The 21,467-nt window shown below is 41.4% G+C and overlaps 1 protein-coding gene across 4 annotated transcripts; it reads right to left on the bottom strand.

Annotated features, from left to right (window-relative positions):
• Window positions 1-3,178: 3,178 nt before the first annotated feature.
• On the bottom strand, window positions 3,179-6,761 carry cbln2b (cerebellin 2b precursor). 4 transcript variants are annotated; one of them, XM_067981453.1, is made up of 4 exons: window positions 6,572-6,761; window positions 5,503-5,904; window positions 4,604-4,723; window positions 3,179-4,067 (listed from the first exon to the last, which is right to left on the bottom strand). In XM_067981453.1, the coding sequence occupies exons 2-4, from the start codon at window positions 5,788-5,790 to the stop codon at window positions 3,870-3,872; spliced, it is 606 nt and encodes a 201-aa protein (XP_067837554.1). In that variant the 5' UTR covers window positions 5,791-5,904; window positions 6,572-6,761; the 3' UTR covers window positions 3,179-3,869. The 4 variants fall into 4 exon arrangements, with proteins under 4 accessions (XP_067837554.1, XP_067837551.1, XP_067837555.1 ...); XM_067981450.1 differs by having other exon boundaries at window positions 5,503-5,949; XM_067981454.1 differs by lacking the exon at window positions 6,572-6,761 and adding an exon at window positions 6,422-6,547.
• Between the last annotated feature and the right edge of the window lie 14,706 nt (window positions 6,762-21,467).

Raw genomic sequence — 21,467 nt, forward strand, 5'->3', positions numbered from 1 at the left:
AGGCTCAGAGTGCAGAAGTGCCTCAAATGCAGTAATCTTGTAAATTGTTGGAGCAGAACAAAAGGAGCTTTATTCTGTAACTGGCTATGCTAGCTGGTACTACTTAAGCTCAACAGTGTGTGCCTGAAATGAGGAATGTACCATTCCACTGGACTGACACCCTTGACACAAAAACTCAAAGAAAAACACCACCAAAAGCATAACATAACACCTATAATTTAAAAGTAAAACTTTGCTTTCAGATTTCAATATTAATATTTGTAATCTCTCTACTTTAATGCTGTCTAACTTTTGAGGGGCATTGCTTTATTTTCACTCCCCACTGCGGTGCCTCTGAAATATAATTGTTTTCTCTGACTAAGCAGTCAATTTGTTAAATCATTTCTTGTAAAGCATGCCCACAGTAGTCGCAAACAATGCAAAATCTATAAGAGCTGTCAGGACCTTGGCTGCATGAGTGAAGCACCAGTGAGGGCACTGCTCTCTGGAAGTCATTTAAATGTAGGTCTTGACTGTACCAGTGTAAAGTGAGAGATAAGCACCAATCCTGAGGCCACAAGACTGAAGTCTCTCAAATGTACACCCAGGACAGTAAATAGTAAAATAGTAAAGAGTAATCAAGTTACTTTTATTGGCTGATTGTCAAATTATTCTTTGAAATGAAAAATTCTGTTCTGCGAAGGCCGTTGTACCAAATCAAACCTTTATTTTCACAGAATAGTTTTTCAAGACCTGTAACTAAAAGATGAATTCTGTGGTGATACTAAGTATAACACATCCAAGTTCAGAGAGTGCATTTGTCCTACCAAAAAGTTAATGCATTACATTGATGTAATGGACTATTAATAAAAATAAATTCAGGTCAATGTCAATCTGGTTTAGTCTGTGGGTTCTGGCTGACATTGAGTGAGTTATTTCCTAACAAGCCCTGCATACATATGTGAATACACACATACTCACAGGCACACACAAACCCCAGAGCTATCAGTATGAGGGAATTAGCAGGCATGAGATTACATCAAAGGATGTCATGCATTGCAAGCCAATTTAAAGGTATAGTATTGTGTCTCTTTTTCAGAGTGAAATACATCAAAATGGGTTGCATTCTGAAGCAAAATGAGTTAGTCTCATTCCAAATAAGATGCAACATGCACACATTCACATATAGCCACACCTCACATACCACCAGACTACTCCATACCTAATTACTATTACCAGCTTGATCAGGAGAGGGAGACTCTATTGGGAAATACAGAATCAGTAGGTTTTTCAGTCTGCCAATAGAAATAAATAAACAAACATTTTTAACAATTGTATGTTGAGTTGTTTTTAAATAGTTATTAGTAACCATAACATTTCATACCTATACTTGCTAAATTATATTGATGGCTATGCTGATTCTTTAACCAGAGAGATGCTTTGTATTAGATCAAGAATCCACACTTTAAATCTCTTCCTTTAGTCTTTAAATCACGCAGTCAAATGCTGGAAGAAAAGGAGAGACAGAGGCAGTAAACAGTGAAGTAAAGTGTTGAAGGCAATGGGGAGTCCCAGAGATAAGACATCAGAATTGAACAAAATCAATAACAAAGATTAACTCTATACTCCATCACTTTTTGAAGTGCTATTTTTGGAGTCAGCATTGCCTTTCCATGTGCCATCTCCAAAAATGCAGATTTATCATAAATTATGGGCATCAAGGTATGAATGTTGCCAAATAGCAGAGGAATTTAAAAATGACTGTTGGTAACTCGTTTCCCGATTAATTAACCAATTCCATGTTAACTAACAAATGCTAATTGAAATGAGTTTGTCAGTTTAATTCACTGCACATTAAATGTATGCTACAGTAAGTTTGCTTTTTTTTTTACAAGGCCAGCTGAATGTAACGCTTGGGCCATATATAAATAATATCGTGCACGTATTAGCCATATACTTTATTTTTGCGTTCATGTATGTATATATTATTGTTTAGTAACTCCTTACCTTTCACCTCATGTGACACCAGAGGTAATTGATCATGTGGTTCTGAACGAAAGTGAACGGAGAAATCAAACCTGAACGAACTTGGCCAGTGATTGAGTGAAGCTTCCCCATGCATTTGGGGAAGAGGCTGATATTACATAATTGCACGCCATGCTACATTTATATGGTACAATATCCATCTTATTGTCCTATTTTAATGATCTGTAAAATAATTCAACTCTCTAAGGACTGCAGAGAGATTTTGAGCCCAAGGGATGGTATTTACCATTTGTTCATAGATACAGTAAATTGTTAAACGATATCCCATAATTCTCTAATGATACTACCCATTCAAATGACCGAATTCCCCACTACAGGGGCCATACAGTTGCAAATAATAGAAACTGTATTTTGAAACCTGAACCATTCCAGATTCAGAGCATTAAACAGGATGTGAGAGAATCTCAGTATGGAAATCGTCTGTGATATATCATTATTAATTTAAACCACAGACGGGGATCACATACAGCCTAGCTGGTTTTCATATGCGTCGCCTAAAAACGAATATTTAATGGTGTGACAACCATATTCAGACCGTAGTTGTATTAATAGTAAATAGTTTTCAGTGGTGATACATAGATGACCTATTTACTCGACCAGGAATCATTCTGGCTAATGGACGGGCAGGATTCTGCTAACTGCATGTTTTAGTCTAGTGCTTAACTCCTGTGCAGATATTTTTTTGTTACTTGAGTATCTTTAGCCCGGTCCCTGCTGAAATCGGCTGAAAAGGCTTTATCTTAGTAGCCCATTTTTACTCTCCGCCAGCAGTTATTGGATTATCGAGTCTGCAAAGCTCTTTTAAATTAGGCAATGTACGTTTATTTTTTGTTATTAAAATTAGGATCAAAATATAGGAAGAATTGACTTTAATTTTGTAATATTCTGTTTTATTTAAACCTAAAAATCGAAGTGTCACTGGGATTTAACCCAACAAATAGCGGCTCACAATTAGTCACTCTGCAGTCACACCGGTCATTTTGTAGGTGTCATTTAGCTAGAAAGTGGTAGGAAATATTTAAAGAGAAGTCCACATTTGTCTCAATATAAGATGAGCAAACAATGCAAAACTTTTTTTCTTTAAGTGAAGAGAGATTTGGAAGTAGTTGTGTGCGCGCCAGAGGATCAATTGACAAACCAAAAAAGCACATCATTAAATAATTGGGTCCATTTATTACAATCATCTGTTTGTACGTCTCGTGTTATTAATCTATAGGTTACTCTGTCTGCACCCAAAGGTCAAAGAACACCAACCACAACACAAAGAAGGAACAAGAGCTGCGTCCAATTCGTGCAAAGAAACCTTTTGTGATAAAGCACTTCTTCAAAACGAGCTCACCTACAGAAACGATACATGAATTTCCCCAAATTCCAAAAGAAAAACCCACGCCACTGAATTTGGACTTGTTCTTTACTTAAGGCTATATACGAACACGAAAGAAAGCATTGCTAGAACATTTAAATCAAAACCCTAACTTGTTTTTAAATTACGCTGTTTGAATGGTCAGTTTTGCGAGTCGGGTCTTGTCCACGAAGGTTCGGTTCGCTCGATCAATAATCCACCCATAAGAAAATCCAGCTTCCATTTTCTAACCAGAAATTGTCCTTGTCAATAAATTCACTTGATATCCTAAAGAGCACTGTCACCAGAACTACTTAGAACCACGCTGGCCAAGGCAATTGTCAGTATTCAAAGACATTATTCTAATCGGTAGGTAATCTGTCTGCCCCTACTTAGCAGTTAGGTGGTTTTGGTATAATAATTTTGTTGTTCCCTTGCGATACTAATAATGTACATGGCGATTTGATCCTCTTAAAGGGTTTTGACGAACGTTGTTGATCCTTTATAGAGGGAAGACTAAAAAGCCAGAAAACGTCGAATATTTCCATCCTCCCATTAGGTTGCCTCTTTCAAGTTTTAAATAGACTTTGTCCTCTCTCTCCATGTTCAAGAGCACTCCATTGCTGGCAGCCTCCCGGGTCACATCCTGGTCCCCGGCAAAAGCAGAAATCACAGCCCAGCCATTCTGCATCAGGCTTACCTGAAACCAGAGAGGAAAAAACAGCCTTACAAATGTGACCGTTACACCAAGGGGGCAGATACCCCGTTCTAAATTATTACCAATTCGATAGCATTTTATTTATCGTTATCTACCCCGCTGTATTGGCCTGTTATAAAGCAACCCTCCAGGTTGATTCCCCCCTCCCCTATAATATACTTGCACTATCTGCAGCTGTAGCTAGACAATCTCCTTACTTCCTTTCTCTTGTGTCTGCCTATCTATTTCACTCATTCTCAAACATTCATTGACCTGAAACGTTAAATCTTTCTCTCTTCACAGATGCTGCCTGACCTGCCGTGTGTTTCCAGCATTTTCTGTTTTAATTTCAGATTCCCACCATCCGCTTTTGTATCTGTTTCACTCTATGGATTTGCTGGCAAGGTCTATCTCGTAATGGCCCGCTGTAGTTTCCTATAAATAAAAATTATTACAGTTCAACTAAATTTGCCCCGTTGTAAACTGACAGCGATAGTCGCACAGCGACTGTGAATTGTGCACAAAAGCCCCTTGTCTACCTGGATAGTCTGTCGGTTGTACACCTTGACCACGTGAAAGCTGAAACTGTAAATCCCTTTTCTTGGTGCCACGAAAGTGCTGGATCCCATATCGAAATGCTTTCCAATATTAACTAACACCTGCAAGGGAACACAAAGCATCGAGATCACAGTACAGTGAGATTGGTTACTGCAAAAACTTGAGGGGGGAAATGATTATTATTTGCAGAGAATCTGCCAGCTTCTCCAATCCATTCAGCCTAAACTTGCAGATAACAACAGGCAAGTGGGTGAAGGACAGCCCAGCAGCCACAGTATTGTAACCAGCGGCAACTCCAAGAAAGGCGATCGCATCCACTGACTCAGGCGGGCGGTTATTAGCAAATATACATGTGATATAAAATTATCTTGAATGTTAAAACCCGCAATCCGTGGGGCAATCGGTTGGAACAACCCAGTTAAACGTTTGCATAAAAAATAACAGGCAAAGTTTAAAAAGAGGCGACGGGGGTAAATCTGCAAATATCTCCTTGCCGCCCATAAGTGTGCACAAGGAGGCGAAAGTTAACGGCTGATGGAGTTAAATAAAGATTGCATTATTCGCTGTCATATCTGTGAAATGTGTAAATAAACTATCCCTACTTCCAAGCTTTGACTCGCAATTTAAGACGATAATAAACATAATTCTGTTTCTAAAGTGGATGGTGATAGTTGTGCTCCGTGCAGTGGACAGTAAATATTTCATTGTCCTGTATGTTCATTAATACAAACAAGAGACTCGGTGCCAGACACCGAGCAGAGATTGTCAAAGGGAGACGGATCAACAGCTAGGTATGGATTGGGGCATGTTTTTGCAGGTCCCTGAGCGCTGGTAGAGGGTTTACGGTTGAGCAGCCCTGATGGGAGTGCAAGCGACTTACATGGTCGAAGTAGATAGTCATGGTCCTGTTACTCATTTCGGACGGTTCGTGGTTGGTGCTGCGCACGGCTGAGAACGCCACTTTGGCACTGCCGGAGCGCACTGAGATTCCCAGGGAAGAGGTGATAGCCCCGTCCGAGGACGGATTCGAGTCACACACCACCAGGCACTTCCCTTCCAAGACGATCGGTTCCGTGTCGTTCTGTCCCAACACTACCCCCGTACAAGCGAGCAGCAGGCTCAGCGCAAGCATGCTAACAGATCCCGGGCGGATTAGCAGCAGATCCATTCGATGGTTCTCGGTAATCCGATACAGATCCTCCACTCAAACCGTGCCGATCTCTTATTTTTTTTCTCCCCCCTCTCTCTCTCTCTCTTGACCGCCCCTTTCCAATCCAACCTCCTAGAGGATGAAATAACGTTTTTCAGTTTGTTTAGATGTCATCGCCTGTAACAAGACAAAATGAATGCAACAAAAAAAAATCCAATACAGATTGAACGCATCTTATTGACAGCTGAGATCATAGCAGAATAACTCCGCTACCATGTGTTATTCCCCCTTCCTCACCCTGTTTTAGTTTCAAAACACCCCCCCCCTCCCTCCTCCCAAACACACACACGCCTGGTATTGCTGATGAAGAAATTCTTACAATTGAACTTGCCTCAGCTTTCGCCTTCTCACCCGCGGTCTCCCGAAGTTTCAGTTCATCTCACACCCCTGAGCCCACCCTCAAAACTAGTCACCCCGTGAAGCAGAACCCCAGTCACTGCCCAGCTACCCGCTGCACACAATCGCCCTTTTTTTGTTAAGAAAAAAGAAAGTTGCCAAAATTATTATTTTCTCTCTGCAGAAAGCACCAGTCAACGAAGAAATAAGCTGGAGGCGTTTAAAAATGAGCTGCGATCAAGGCACCTCTTACCGTTTCAAATGCGAAGAGATCTCCAAGTTAGATAAAAATAGTTACTGATGTTCCCAGCTCACTGTCCCCTTCCACTAAGCCCGCGTGCTAGTTTGATATGGTTTTAACATTACGTTTGCAGTGAGATGCCCACGCTGGAGATGGTATTACCTGGCAGATCCATGATGGCATGACAGTGTGATCACACTATCCCTCTCTCTCAAGCTGTGGTGTTAGGGTAATGAGCTGGGAATCTGTTGGCAGAAAGAAAGCAAAGAGTCGCCTCTCCCTCCCCCGCCAGCAGCTCATTCTCAAACACACACACACACACACACAAACACACATTGATCGACGCTCAGGTACCAGACACCGAATCAAAGCAAACGGACAGGACACGGCAGTCTTTTAAAGAGCCCCCCACGCCCCCCCGCTCCACGGCTTATTGTCGATTTGTGGTCGTGTTGTCCCACAGCTCTCCCTGGATATAACGACATTCTCGCACCTTTCCCTCACTTTATGATGTACGATTTCCAGACAATCATCCAACATTTCCGATGGCCCCTTCCTAATTCAGCGGGGAGTGTAGATGCCCTGTGAGCAACCGGACTTCTTTCATCTGGCCTCAACAGATATATATCTGTGTGTGTTGTATATATGTATGCATATATACAACACACACATATATGTACGTGTATGCACATGCATTTAAAGATTTATATACATACAAACACATATTATAGACATATATAAACGTGAGAATAAAAACGAAAGAAAATGTAATGATTTCAGTTCTTTGTCTAATTGCAGACAAATTTTCAAATCCTAATTTTTTTTTGGTGTTGTAAATTACTGAAATTTGTAATCACAAGGCTGAATTTTAAAGTAAAGGGGGTCATTTCATTAGAAACATCAAACGTTTCAAGTGCAGTAAACTCAAATCTGTAAGGTTGCAATTGCCTGGGTTTGTTTTATTTCCGAGCTCTGCCCTAGCAGCATACACGAGCGCCATCATGTGGCTAAATGGTGAACTTCTAAATTATATTGGGCCAGATTTTGCTGGAGTGGGGCAATGTGCTCGGTGTTAATATTCCTTGCCCACAAGGTTGCTGGAAGTGCGAGCTGATAACGGTGCATTGAGAGAAACAGGGCATCTGGGTCCTTGGTGAACAACGGGACATACAGTCATTCTCCTTAACCAATGAGATTTAAGGATTGAGAAATAAACAGAGGAAGGACTGAGAAGGAGGGTGAATTAGAGTGGGTGAATTCAATGTTAAATCAGGTTCAGTCTTACGCCGTTAGATGCCGTGCTACAGCAAAATCTGGCCCAATGTCAAGTCAGGTACAGAAAGAGAAATAAAGAGAGGGAAAGAAAGATTGGATTAAGAGAGAGAGAAAAAAAAGAGACAGAAAGGAAAAGACAGAAAACTTAAAAACTTAAAATTCGACATTTTTAAAATTTCCTAAAACAATTCACAACGTGAAGGAATGAGGCTTCACACTTAGAATTGTTGGCTTTCTGGGCAAGAGAGGTTGATTGGCAGACAATAACAATTATCACATCATTAAAAGGGTACTTATGCTATAAATTACTAGACTTAACTTTCTGGGCCAGGTTTTGCAGGAGCAGGGCATCTCGCAGTGTGCCCTGTTAGTTAGACATGTTCGTGCATGTTTAGCTTTTTAAAATTTTTTCCCCACAAAGTTGCTGGAAGTGCGAGCTGATAACCACACAATAAGGGAAACAGGGCATCTGGGACCTTGGTGAATGGTCGGACCATTGGGTATCTCCTTAACCAATGAGATTAAAGGATTGAGAAATAAGCAGAGGGACTGAGAAGGAGGGTGAATTAGAGTGGGTGAATTATGTGTCAAATCAGGTACAGAAAGAGAGGGAAAGAAAGATTGGAGTAAGAGAGAGAGAAAAAAGAGACAGAAAGGAAAAGTAAGAAAACCAAATAAAAAATTTAAAATTTGACATTTTTAAAATCTCCTAAAACCATTCACAACCTGAAGGAATGAGACTCCACACTTATAATTGTTTACTTTCTAAAAATTATCAATTATTACTTACCCTGTTAATTACTAGACTTAACTTTCTGTGGCGAGTTTAATGGGCAATTAATGTACAAATGCAGCAACTTCATGAAAATCACAGGGAGGTTAAGGGCGAGATGGCGTTTTCACAAAGCTACCGACGCAAATTGTCCAACAACTTGTGGCGATTCACAATTCACAGGGTATCTCTTCCATGCTAAAAGTTGCTGGCCGATTTGCGCATTAATAATGGCTGCATCATTCAGACACTGTTATTTTTTCAGCAAAACCTGGCCCGTTGTCTGACAGATATTGTGTTTATTTTGGGGAATGATGATGTAAATAAAATGGCGCACCCGATTAAGCTTTTCTTTTTGTACATTCCACTCCAATGTCGTTGTGTTCGCTAGTTTTACGAACATACGAAATTTTAGGGGCAGGAAAAGACCAGCTGGTCCATCAAGCCTGCCCCACACCATGATGGCCAGAGTATCATGACTAAACACTTATTCCCTTCCCCCCGCCTCTCTTTTTCGTGGCCATGTAATCTCCTGGGAGGGGCAAAAAATCAGACAAAAAACCAGAGCCAATAAGGGAAAAAATACTCTGGAAAATTCCTCTCCGACCCGCTCAGGCAATCAAAAGCAGTCCAGGAGATCACATGGATCAAGTGTTAGCGATAAAGACACCTAACTTCAATATGATGCGATCTCTGTTCCAGTCAGGAACCGGTCCAGCTCCCTCTTGAAAGCAATACAGGGAGTCAGCACCCACCAGAGCAGCCGCAACATATTCCAGAGGCTCACTACTCTCCGGGAAAAGAAGAACTGCCTAAACATCCAGCCTATTCCTACTTTTCCATCATTTAAACTCAGGTCCTCTGGTCCTCCTCAACCTGTTAAACTGAAATAATCCATTAATCAGGACACTATCCATCCCTTTATTTATCGGGTCACCTCTAAGTCTATGCTGCTCGAAAGTAAATAGACCAAGGTCCTTGAGCCTATCTGAGTAGCTGAGGTTCTTTAAGATAGGAATCATTCTTGTAGCTCTCCTCTGGACCTTTTCCAAGGCCACAATATCACCCACCATGTGGGGGGACAAGAACTGGGCACAGTACTCCAGATGCGGTCTGACCAGTGACCTTTATTGTGGCAAAATGGTGTCCTTTGATTTATACTGTGTGGTTCTATTAAATACAACCCAATACCCTGTTAGCTTTAGCTACAGTTTCTCTAAATTGGTCATGGGCCTTCAGTGATCTGTGCACAATAACATCAAGGTCTTTTTCTCTCTCAACCTCTTTCAGTGTTGTTTCCTGAAAATGATACATGTATTCTGTGTTGGCCCTACCAACATGCATGATGCTACATTAATCTAAATTAAATACCATTTGCCATTGTGTGGCCCACTCCCCTAGCACATCTAAATCTTTTTGGATATGATTGCACTCTTTTACTGTCTTAAACCTTGCACAGGTTTTGGTATAATCTTCAAGCTTACTTACCGTACTCACAACAACACTGTCCAGGTCATTAATAAAGACCGTGAAGATAAGCGGGCCCAGCATCGATCCCTGGAGGATGCCGCTAGTAACATGTCTCCAGGCTGAACCACATCCAGTAACTACAAATTTTTGGCTGCGGGATTGGAACCAATTCCTAATCCAATATTTCAAATTCTTACTGATACCACGAGATTCTATCTTGTGAAGTAACCTAGTGTGAAGTACCTTATCAAAGGCTTTCTGAAAGTCCAGGTAGACAATGTCAACTGGATTTCTCTCATGCCATGCATAGGAACAGGAGTAGGCCATTCAGCCCCTTGCGCCTGTTCTGCCAATCAATTAGATCATGGCTGACCTGTATCTTAACTCCATCTACCCACCATGGTTCCGTAGCCCTTAATAACCTTGCCTAACAAAAACCTATCAATCTCATTTTTGAAATTTTCAATTGTCCTTGCTTCAACAGCTTTTTGGGGGAGAGTGTTCCAGATTTCCACTGCCCTTTGTGTGAAGAAGTGCTTCCTGGTATCACCCCTGAACGCCCTAGCACTTTCTGCAGAGCCAGGAGTAGCAGCAACGTGGTGAGAGGGAGTGGTGTAGTGAAAAGAGCAGCCAATAAAGGGGTGAGTGAAACCTGGGGACCTTACTGTGGATAAATAGTGAAAGATTATGTCCACTGGTGGTCGATTGGGGAAGAAAGGGGTGGGAAACAAGCTTTTTCACTGGAAGAACCAAGGGAGAAGGAAGGGTCTTGAACTGAAGGCTATTATTATTCATCCACTATCCTAGTGACTTCCTCAAAGAACTCCATCACATTTGTAAGGCACGACCTATTTTTACAGAAGCCGTGTTGTGAATTTCTAATGGCCCCTTCCTTTTCCCAGTAATCATAAAGGGCGTCTCTTATGATCCTTTCTAGCATCTTCCCAATAACGGATGTCAGGCTGCTAGGCCTGTAGTTTCCCTGCTTGAATGTGTCCCCTTTTTTGAATACAGGTACTACATGAGCTAGCTTCCAGTCTAAAAGAACGTTCCCTGACTCTATTGAACTATTGAAGATATGGGCAAGGGGCTCACAGAGCATCAGTCCCATCCCTTTAAACACCCTTGGATGGATATTATCTGAACCTGGAGCCCTATCAATTTTGAGCTTTCCTAATCTATCCAAGATGACATTACTATTTATTTTAATATTAATAATGCTATTCAATACAGAGCACCTGGAACATAAGCATTTTCTACAGAGTATAGACTGATGAGAAATAATCATTTAGCAACTCTGCCATAACCGGAGAATCAGGTTGAATCTGCCCTACAGTATCCTTTCTTTTAAAAAGTTTTACATTTGTCAAATGGTGCAGCCCCAGAAGATGCTTGTTCTGTTCTAAGGTGTGGGACAGAAGGTGGTTATACTACACAACTTGTGTCCATGTGAAGTGCCTTCAAAAACAAGAGTGACTATACAACAAAATCAACTCTTTAGCTGTGAAGTGTTTGCACATCTTGAGAAGGTGAAAGGCCAAATATAAATGCAAGGTAAGGGGATACAGTAGTATAGTGTTTATATTACTGGACTAGTAGTTACAGAGAACGTGAGTTCAAATCTCACCATGGCAGTTTGAGAATTTGAATTCAGTTTAAAAATTTTGGAAATTAAAAAAACTGTTGTCAGTAAAAGTGATCACAAAGCTGGTTGGAATGTTGTAAAAACTCAAACAGTTCACTAATGTCCTTTAGGGAATGAAACCTGCCGTCCTTCGTTGGTCTGGCCTATATGTGATTCCAGTCATACACCAATGTGATTCACTTTTAACTGCCTATTGAGGTGGCCTAGCATGCCACTCTGCAGAGGTTCAAGAAGGCCTCCCACCACCTTCTCAGGATAACTAGAGATGGGCAATAAATGCCTGCCTTGCCAGCTACACACACCCTGAAAATTAATTTTTTAAAGTTTTTTCTTTTTTGCTTTGGGCTTCATGTTGATATAGACTATGTAATATAAGGCTACTGTTATACTGTCACTTTCACTCCAAAGTTTTCAATGTTCATCAATGTATAACTCAGGTGCCACATTCTGATCTAACTCCAAACTGGATTGGAACCAAGGAGCATTTTCACATTGGTTCGAGTATAGCCCCAGCCTGGTGTAAAGTTACATTTTAAAAGTGCACAGATGGCCCATTGAACCATCTAGATAATTTTAAATCTTTGTATTGAATCTTCTTTACTGTTACATGAGAATGGATGTTCCTACCCACACTCTCTTAACATTGGAAATTAGCAACCTAGGGATCTGAGATCTCCAAAAGCGCCCAGGCAGACATACACAGCATTTCTTTAATGACTGATCTTTATACGGGCTGGAGGAATGCACAACTAGCTGCATAACTCCACTGTCAGCTGTGCATCGCACTTCATAGTCACTATGAGGCCAGTAGCTAGAATATAACTGCAGCTTAACTCATAAGTTTGCCCGTTCAAATTCTGGTGAACAGTGAGAGATCATCTCAAGTAGGGCAGGAATTTAACAATTTTAGTTTACAAATGTTTAATGCTAGCAAAGAATTGACTGTCCTGTCAGATCTTCACTAAGATTTAATTTAATAAGTGTTTAAATGTAAGTGAACAGAACTTTGTCTGTTCACAGTATGCCAGCAGTATAACTTGGGAGTATCAGCTCTGGATTGCTCTAAGAAAATGCTGGTCTCAGACTGATAGTATAACAAAGCCATTTTAGAGGCATTGTCTGTCTTGGTCACTTGGGATACGCAACATTAATAAGTAATTTTCATCAAAATCACATGACACACAAGTGATTTGGAGACATTTTTGCTATGAATTGATTTGTAATAATATAATTTGCTGTATGGGGGTCATATTTTGCTGTAGTAGGACATCTAACGGCAACTGCCCCCTTCAGCTCAAAACATTTTTGCCTACTAAATTGCTGAAAGTGTGAGCTGATAACGGTGCAGTGAGGGAAACAGGGCATCGGGGACCTGAGTGAACAGGGCAAGCAACAGGGTATCTCATTAATCAATCAGATTGAAGGATTGAGAAATGAACAGCGGAAGGACTGAGAAGGGAAGTGTAAATTAGAGTGGGTGAATTCAATGTCAAGTCAGGTACAGAAAGAGAAATAAAGAGAGGGAAAGAAAGATTGGATTAAGAGAGAGAGAAAATAGAGGCAGAAAGGGGTAAAAAAAATTAACATTTTAAAGTTGACATTTTAAAAATCCCCAACAACAATTAATGAGACTCCACACTTGTAATAGTTAATTTTCAGTGCCAGAGAGGTTGATTGGCAGCAACTAACAGTTATCATATTGTTAAAAGGATACTTACGCTTGTAATGACTTGACTTAACTTTCTTTGGCAGGTTTAGTTCATATCTACCGTGCAAATACAAATTTCATGACATTTAATGCATGTCAATGGTGAGGCAGACAGCGATTTTATTAGTGAGAACAATAGGAAAATCAACAAATCACAATATACTGACATTAATGCTCTTTTAACACATCTGAAGCAATTAAATTGCTACTTAGCTGGCATCAATCATGAATAGTTCAGTAATTCAGCTGTGGCATGTAAAATATTTGTGCAGAAAGGTTTAATGAAAATAGGGGAAAATTCTAATTTTGTCAAAATGTCCTGCACGTGGTAAGAATTACTGTAGAAACACAAAAAGAGATGACTAGGTGTTTAAGTTCCCGGCCCTGGCCTCCCCCCAGATTGTTGTGAAATTCCCCTTCCCTCCCCCCCCTCAATGGCATCTACATCCCAGATCGACTCCAGCCTCTGCTCTCACTGACCGCTGGGGACTGTTCCCATGGGTCCCCAGCTGCGGCCTCCTGCCACTGAATTCCCGCTCCCGTTAAGATTGGCAGGGTCTCCACATCCCCGGACTCTCCGGATGAGTCCATTTTGGGGCTCGCGCACACCGTCCCTGAACCCCTTTTTAAAATCGGGGAAAGTCTTTTAGTTAACAACTCCAATTTTTTTTATCGATTACTGCAGCTGTGGTTGAATACATATGGGACACATCGGGCTAGACAAGCAGTATATTGCCGGTAATATTGAAAGGACGGTTTAAACACTCCTCTACTGTATATATCTTCAGTACATGAATTATGCTGTTTTAAAACTAGAATCTCATACACATCATCAACTGTTGCATTTTCTTTTGGTAATAAACTGACGGTAGAATTCTCTTCTGCAAATGAATGACATGATCCTACAGGGCAGAAGAAATGTCAATAATGATCTTGCTGCTGTGGTCTGTAAGCAGCACATGCTTTTGTTACATGAGTTATGGAGTTTATCAACTGTTGATTACATGGCCAGAGCAACTGTATATCCCAAAGGAATAATGCAAATGGAAACATTTGTGTTTTCATAAGTATCATCTTTTGTACAATTATTATGCTGCACAACATTCATGATTTAACATTTATGATGGTCTATGAAAACTGCGGTGATACTTAGAGTTCTTCCCAGTCATTATCACTCCCTCTGCCATGCAAATCTGCCCATGTTTCTGACGACTGACTTTAACAGTCCATGAAAAGCTTTATTCTTTTTCAGCTGTTGGATGGCATCATAAGGTAAGGCCTCAAAGAGTTATGGCACTCTTTTTCACAATTGGCTAAATCACCTGTGGATCTAGTGTGTTATACTCACCATATTGAACAATAGGCTAACCGGTGGGTTGTGGTGTGGGTGCTCCCAAATGTGCTATTATGGATATCCAAAACTCAGGAGATATTCATTGAAAGATACAAGGAGATCTGTTCTAATTGTTGATTCCTACAGATGCCTAATGAATCTGGTAGATACCAGCTGCATATATGTTCAAATCATTTGTGGCCTTAATAATAATGAAGTTAATACAGTATTCCAGAAATGCACTCACACATTTTATGGTGAGGTTTGCTGCTTGTGAGGAGCTCCTGGTATCTACTGTCCACTAGTAAAAGCTCAAACTTGTACTTGTCAATTCTCCATTGACCAGCTGGCAACTATCCTCCCTGGGATGGAGTTAAGCAGGCTCTCTTTGGGTTGAGGTGGTGATGGAAGCACGGAACCAAATCAACCATCCGTGGCAACCGTGGTATCAGATACCTGAGAGAGACAGATTCACCGGACTCGAGGGCACAATTGATGAACGAGCAGTAAGTCTGATTCACTAATGAAACCTGAAGGGATAAACCTGCGATTGGAGGCTGGGGCTCTTTCCACTTGGCTGTTTTTAAAAACTTAATTCTCAGGATGTGGGCGTCACTGGCAAAGCCGGCATTTATTGCCTATCCCTAGTTGCCCTTGAGAAGGTGGTGGTGGGCCTTCTTGAACCTCTGCAGTTCATGTGGTGAAGGTGCTCCCACAGTTTTGTTAGATAGGGAGTTCCAGAATTTTGACCCAGTGACAATGAAGGAACTGCAATATATGTTCAAGTCAGGATGGTGTATGATTTGAAGGAAAACTTGTAGTTGATGATGTTCCCATAAACCTGCTACTCTTGTCCTTCTAGGTGGTGGAGGTCTCAGGTTTGGGAGGTGCTGCTATAGATAGTACACACTGCAGCCACGGTACGCCAATGACGGAGGGAGTGGATATTTAAAACAGTGGATGGGGTGCCGATCAAGTGGAGTGCTGCTGGACCTGCACCCATCCAGGTAAATGGAGAGTATTCTAGATAACCTTTCTAACCAATGAGTAGGATGTCCCTGCCTAGACAAGCAGCAGCATGCTTACCAATACTCTGTTGGTAAGCTGCATAGTTTTAGCGGGTTAAACTTCAGCAGTGCCCCTCTGGACACTTGGGTGTTCCTAAACCTTGCCAGTCTTGACTTAGGTAAGTGGGGTGATCCTCTATGGGCACATGCCATTGCAGGTAAGCAAAAACTCCACCTCTCGGTAGCTTGTTTCAGAGATTTTGAACATAGTGATGGGTTTCTGGGTATGGCAGACATTGACTCACTGAAAACAAAATATCACTTTACAAAGTTGTAAATTCATATTAGCAGAGATTGATTATTAGCACAATCCATTCACGTCTGGGACAAAGGTTTCAGTTCAGCCTACACTGATGACATGGAAGTTTACTCCATCCAATAGATTTGAGGGTTATATATGAAATTAATGTGGGTAGTCTCAACTCAATTACTAGTGGGTATGGGAACTCGAAACCAAACGCGACCGCAATTCAACATAAATTGGCATTCATCCAACACTCTTGGCTTGCTGAGGGAAGCTGTAAGCATGACGAATGTGGGATATGGAAAAATTCAAACTGCTGTGGTAAGGAGTTCTCTTTCAAATTATGACAGGCACATTGGTTGTAGAGTAAAGACAGATTTGCTTTGCATCTGGCAGTTTCACTCCTGATCTGGAGTACTTGATAATGACACCGAGGGCTGATTTTCCTTGTAACGGCAAGACTTCTACCCACCCCACCAATCCCACCACTACCCTGATTTCTCTTTATGAGTCGGGTTGGGGTCACTTGTTACATATGGTGGGCTTCTAGCAAGATTCCAGCCATCTTGAGGGAGCCTGCTGCTGTGAGGGCATAACATTCTAGTAGTGCTGCAGCACCAGAAGAGGCAGCCATGCATTTAAAGGGGCAGAAGAGCCCGAAGAGGAGAAGGGAGAACTCTATTTTGGGTCTTGGCTGACATCTAGGCTTAAAAGGTTAAGTTCATGGGGCCAAAATGTAGAGACAGTGGCCCCGATATTTACGGGGAGGCGGGAGGGAGCGGCCGGGGAACCTGGAAATTTAACAGCTGGACCTCATTTAAATTTTTTGACTCAGGGAGCGGAGAGGAGGGAGGGAGTGAGAGATCGAGGGTCGGGAGGAGATGGAGCGAAGAAGAAAGATCGTGGATAGATTGGTTGGGAGGGTGGGGGTTGGGCCGGGAAGAAGATCGCAGGCCATGGATAGATCGGGGGGGGAAGGGGGCAGAGGGCATCGCAGGCAGGAGTAGGTCGGGGGGGGTTTGATCGCAGGGGTCAGATCATGGGGAGGGAGTTCCGATTGCGGTGGTCCGATCGTGGGGAATGGGGATGTCAGCCGATCGCAGGGAGGGAAGCAGGTTTGTTTGGGGGGCCGGGGTGAAACACACCTGCTCCTCCTGGCCCACAAGCAATGCTAGAAAGGTACTTATCTGCTGGATCCGGCAGTTCTTTCCTCCCTTTAGGGGCCGGGTTTCCCAAGGCCTGGGAAAACGGCCCGCAGCCATTAAATTTAAAACTGTCCTAAAATTTGAGGCCTGCAGTCTCATTAAAATATTCAACTAAAGGGCCTGCCTCTGAAGAGCAGGTTAGTTGCCCGCGCCCCCCCCCCCCAACCCGACTTGGTTAAAACCGTAACTGGGCGCGTTGTAGGCGGGTTGGGGTCGGGTATCACATTTTTGAATTTTTAACACCCCCGCCCCTCTCCCGTCCATCCTGGGGGGGTTAAAAGTCCCCCAGTAGGTTTCTACTAGACATTTTCTACTGCATTTGGGCACATTGGGGCCATTATTGCCACACTACCTTGGGCCGAACACGACCTTTTGCCAGGTGGACCCGGAGAGCAATGGTAAAAGGAGCAGACAGGAGAGAAATGGGGTGTGAGTCTGTCCTTCCCCCACCAGCACTTAGATGCAGTGGGCAGGGAAGAGGTGGCTAGTGGCGGTCCCAGCAGGGGAGGAGGGAAATTTAGCTCAGTGCAGGAATGTGGTGGTTCGACCAACCCAACATTTCTGCTGAAATCCTAAAGGATTTGGGCAGGATTGCGACAGTATTTCCAAACAAGGGGGAAACTTTTTAAATGCACGTTGAATGATGTTTTGAATGCATTATATTTAATTTAGCATTATGAGTGCTTAACACTGATAGATACACATGAACACTTGTTTGCAATTCAGCGATTTTGTTTTGAACTTGTATTTTTTTGCACAATTCTGCAACTTTATTCCAACCGTCACTGTTAATACCCAAGTCTACAAGTCTACAAATTATTTGAACATTAATGCAGTGTCTGCCATTAAATATCAAGTAAATGGTTATAAGAAGATGTCCACAATATGTTGTTATTTTTTTGATACCACATAAACCATTTAATCTACCTCGGGCCAGAAATTGCTTTGTTTGAATAGCTACAGCGGTTTAGAAGGCAATACAATGTCAGATAATTTATTATTCTTTATACTGCAGCTGCAAGGGTTTTTTTTTTAAGAAGCTGTACATTGCCAATTTCAAGGTTTTTTTTTATAAGAAGCAGTACTCAATTGAGAAATTAGGTTGCTTTCTTAGATATAAAAAATCTGCTCATCTTTTGACTGATAGAATAACTTCAACATTACTAGTGTAATAGTCCCTAGAGCAGCACCGAGACATTCTTAACAGCAACTCCATCAGATCTTCCACTTTGTCATGTCAAATATTTACAAGTTACATAACATCTATGGAGAGTTGTTTCTACAGACTTGTTGTTGACATTCAAATACAACAAATCCATTTTAGCCACCCGGGCACTCATGTAAGCAACATACTGTCAGGCCCTACCTTGTAATAATTAAGCAAAGCTGCCAATGGGTGACCCAGCAGGAAGTCAGCCTTAGGCTACCAAACATACAGCTGTCAATTTTACATCAGTACTTCGCAAACTCATTATACCCAACTGCCACTTGAACCCAATAAAAGGTTGGGATTTAAGCCTGTGACCAGCAGACAGTGTGAGCAACGTAATCTGCCATTGTACCATGATTGCCATGGACAGTCTTGAAGTGGAAGTGAAAAAGGATTGCCTCACTGGATCTGTAGTATGCAAGTGGAAATAACACCAGCATAAGTAACCTGCTCAGGAGGCTGAGCTAATTTGCTAATGGTTGGCCTCAGTACAATATGAGCTCAAATGCACCTATAAATTAAGGTGGACAAAAATTATTGACATCAATGAGACCCTTACGATTCTAGTAACACATTATGTAAATATGCAGTTACTGTTTAAGTGTTGTGCTTTGTTGTGTGTAAAATATTTAAAAGGAATTTCAATACTCTCCATGTCCTAGACAGTATGAATTTGGCAAAGATTCCCATTATTATGGAAATAACCAGTTGTTCAAACCAGCATCATCCCTACTTCCAGCTGCTTTCCTGTTTTGCACACAGGGATAATAAAGAGTTCACCGAACAGCATTTCATTTTGAATTGTGCAAAATATATGTCATTTTTAATTGGAAAAAAATATATATAACAGGGACTAAGATGGCTTTACAATTTTTGTTTTCAAAATAAGATTTTTTACAATCTTACTCTAATGAGACAGCAAGTTGGGGTGAAGATTTCCTGTGTGTGATAGTTGTAGCAAAATTGTACACCCATTTATCAAGGACAAGTTGATCATGTCATTTCACATAGGAAATCTTTCCCCCTGGTATCCCACCAGAATCCTGTTCAAGTTCTGTCTTAAATAATTAGTCAATGTCAGTGTGGTTGAGAAAATACAGTTACAAAGTACCAAGTAACAAAACGACTTACCCTAAAAACCTAGCAGCGTCTATTCACATAATATTAAATCAGAATTACTTTTCATTCCAGATGTACCCAATTTATACTTTATAAGGGCATCTGACATGATAAATCATTCCTGTTTTTACTGCGAGCCTCTTTAGGCTAAGATGTAACTTCAGCATTACATTCATCCATCTATATGCTTGCAGGGTGGCATCCTTTTTTTTTTTGGAAATTTACAATCAAAACAATTTTTAAAAAATACCCAATAATGTGACTTGTATATTTAGATGCACCTAAATTAAACAACTTGACTAAGTATGACTTTGAGGCTAATTTTCCCATCTGTACTGATTTAGCATGTGAGCATGACTAGATTTATTTACTTACAAGAAATCAGCTCTGCAACATGTTTTCAAAGGTTTAGGTGCCCCACATTTTTAAGAAGCTTTTACAAGCAAATATAATATCTTGCAATTCAAAGAGAATTACCATAAATTTTAAAAATTGCACAATGAAAATACTGGTGAAATACAACAGGACCAAATATTCTGTGCAAATATTATTTATCTTATTTTAGTTACAAATTTAAGAAAACTGTCTTTACTCTAGGGGGCAGATTTTAATTCCCTCTGCCTGCTGGAAACAGGGTGGTAGTGGAGTTAAAATGGCAGACTTACCGCCCCGTTCCTGCTCTACCTCCATTTTTCCCGGGGCCTTCTGCTAGGTGGCCTAGGCACCCGCCTGAATCAAGTGGAAGCCTCATTAATCCATGCAAATCAGGGTCCTATGATGTACATAGGACCCCAATGCTATTTTTGCTGCCTACTGGGTGTAGCATCCGCTGTGGAAATTGTGCTCAGTAAAATCTGGCGGTACAGCAGAAGAGGCCCAAAAAAGTAAGTGTTGAAATTATTTTTGTGAGATCAGGAGGAGCAGCAGTGTCCCTCACACCCCAAATTTCTAGGCCTATGTTTTTTATCTTGACAATAAACCATAGATTGCAATATAGACAGTGCCATTGCACTGAAGGAGTAAAGGCCACAAGTCAAGATGTCCCACTTCATGGCTATTAAAACCTTTTAGATCTTATGACTTTATCTGGCGAAAGTTTTCTAAATATACTTGAATTACTGCATGGAAAATCAATACTGTCCAATTTTAATTGTTTCATTACTCTGGTTTATCATGTGAATATAATGAAACAAATTGAGAGTGAGAACAAACTGGCTGGAATTTTTTGCTTCTGTTCTCACTAGCCTGCAATTTTCCATCCAAAATTCCAGCTGCCAAGTGCTGAAGTGAAATATCCCAGCCACTGCGTTCCTTCCAGATAATTTATTAACCCCGGGAGGTGACTGTTTCCAATTTTCATTTCACTATGACACTATGGGGTAGATTTTGCGACTTACTGCTCTCAATGTAGAGCTGCACACAAGGGGGTTCAAATCAGGAATTTGGCTGTCGGCTCCATCGTTGACAATTTGCAGCCCTCAAAACTTTCTGTCCATTAATCTTTATAAAGTGTCAGCCATGGCTCAGTGGTAGCACTCTTGCCTCTGAGACAGAAGATTGTGGGTTTAAGTCCCACTGAAGAGACTTGAGCAAATAATCCAGGCTGACACTTCAGTGCAGTACTGAGGGAGTGCTGCACTGTCGGAGTCTTTTGGATGTGACATTAAACTGAGGCCCTGGCTGCCCTCTCAGGTGGATGTAAAAGATCCCATAGCACTATTTTGAAAGAGAGCTTGAGGAGTTTTCCCCGGTTTCCTGGCCAATATTTATCCCTCAACCAACATCACTAAAACAGATTATCTGGTCATTATCATATTGCTATTTGTGGGACTTTACTGTGTGCAAATTGGCTGCTGCATTTCCCAAATTGCAACAGTGATTACATTTCAAAAGTACAAAAGTTGTTGGAGGCCAATCATTCAGCCCCAGGACATTGCTGCAGGAGTTTCTCAGGGAAGTGTCCAAGGCCGAACCATCTTCAGCTGCTTCATCAATGACCTTCCCTCCATC

This window comes from Heptranchias perlo, chromosome 3 (assembly GCF_035084215.1).
Source record: "Heptranchias perlo isolate sHepPer1 chromosome 3, sHepPer1.hap1, whole genome shotgun sequence".
Lineage (NCBI taxonomy): Eukaryota > Metazoa > Chordata > Chondrichthyes > Hexanchiformes > Hexanchidae > Heptranchias > Heptranchias perlo.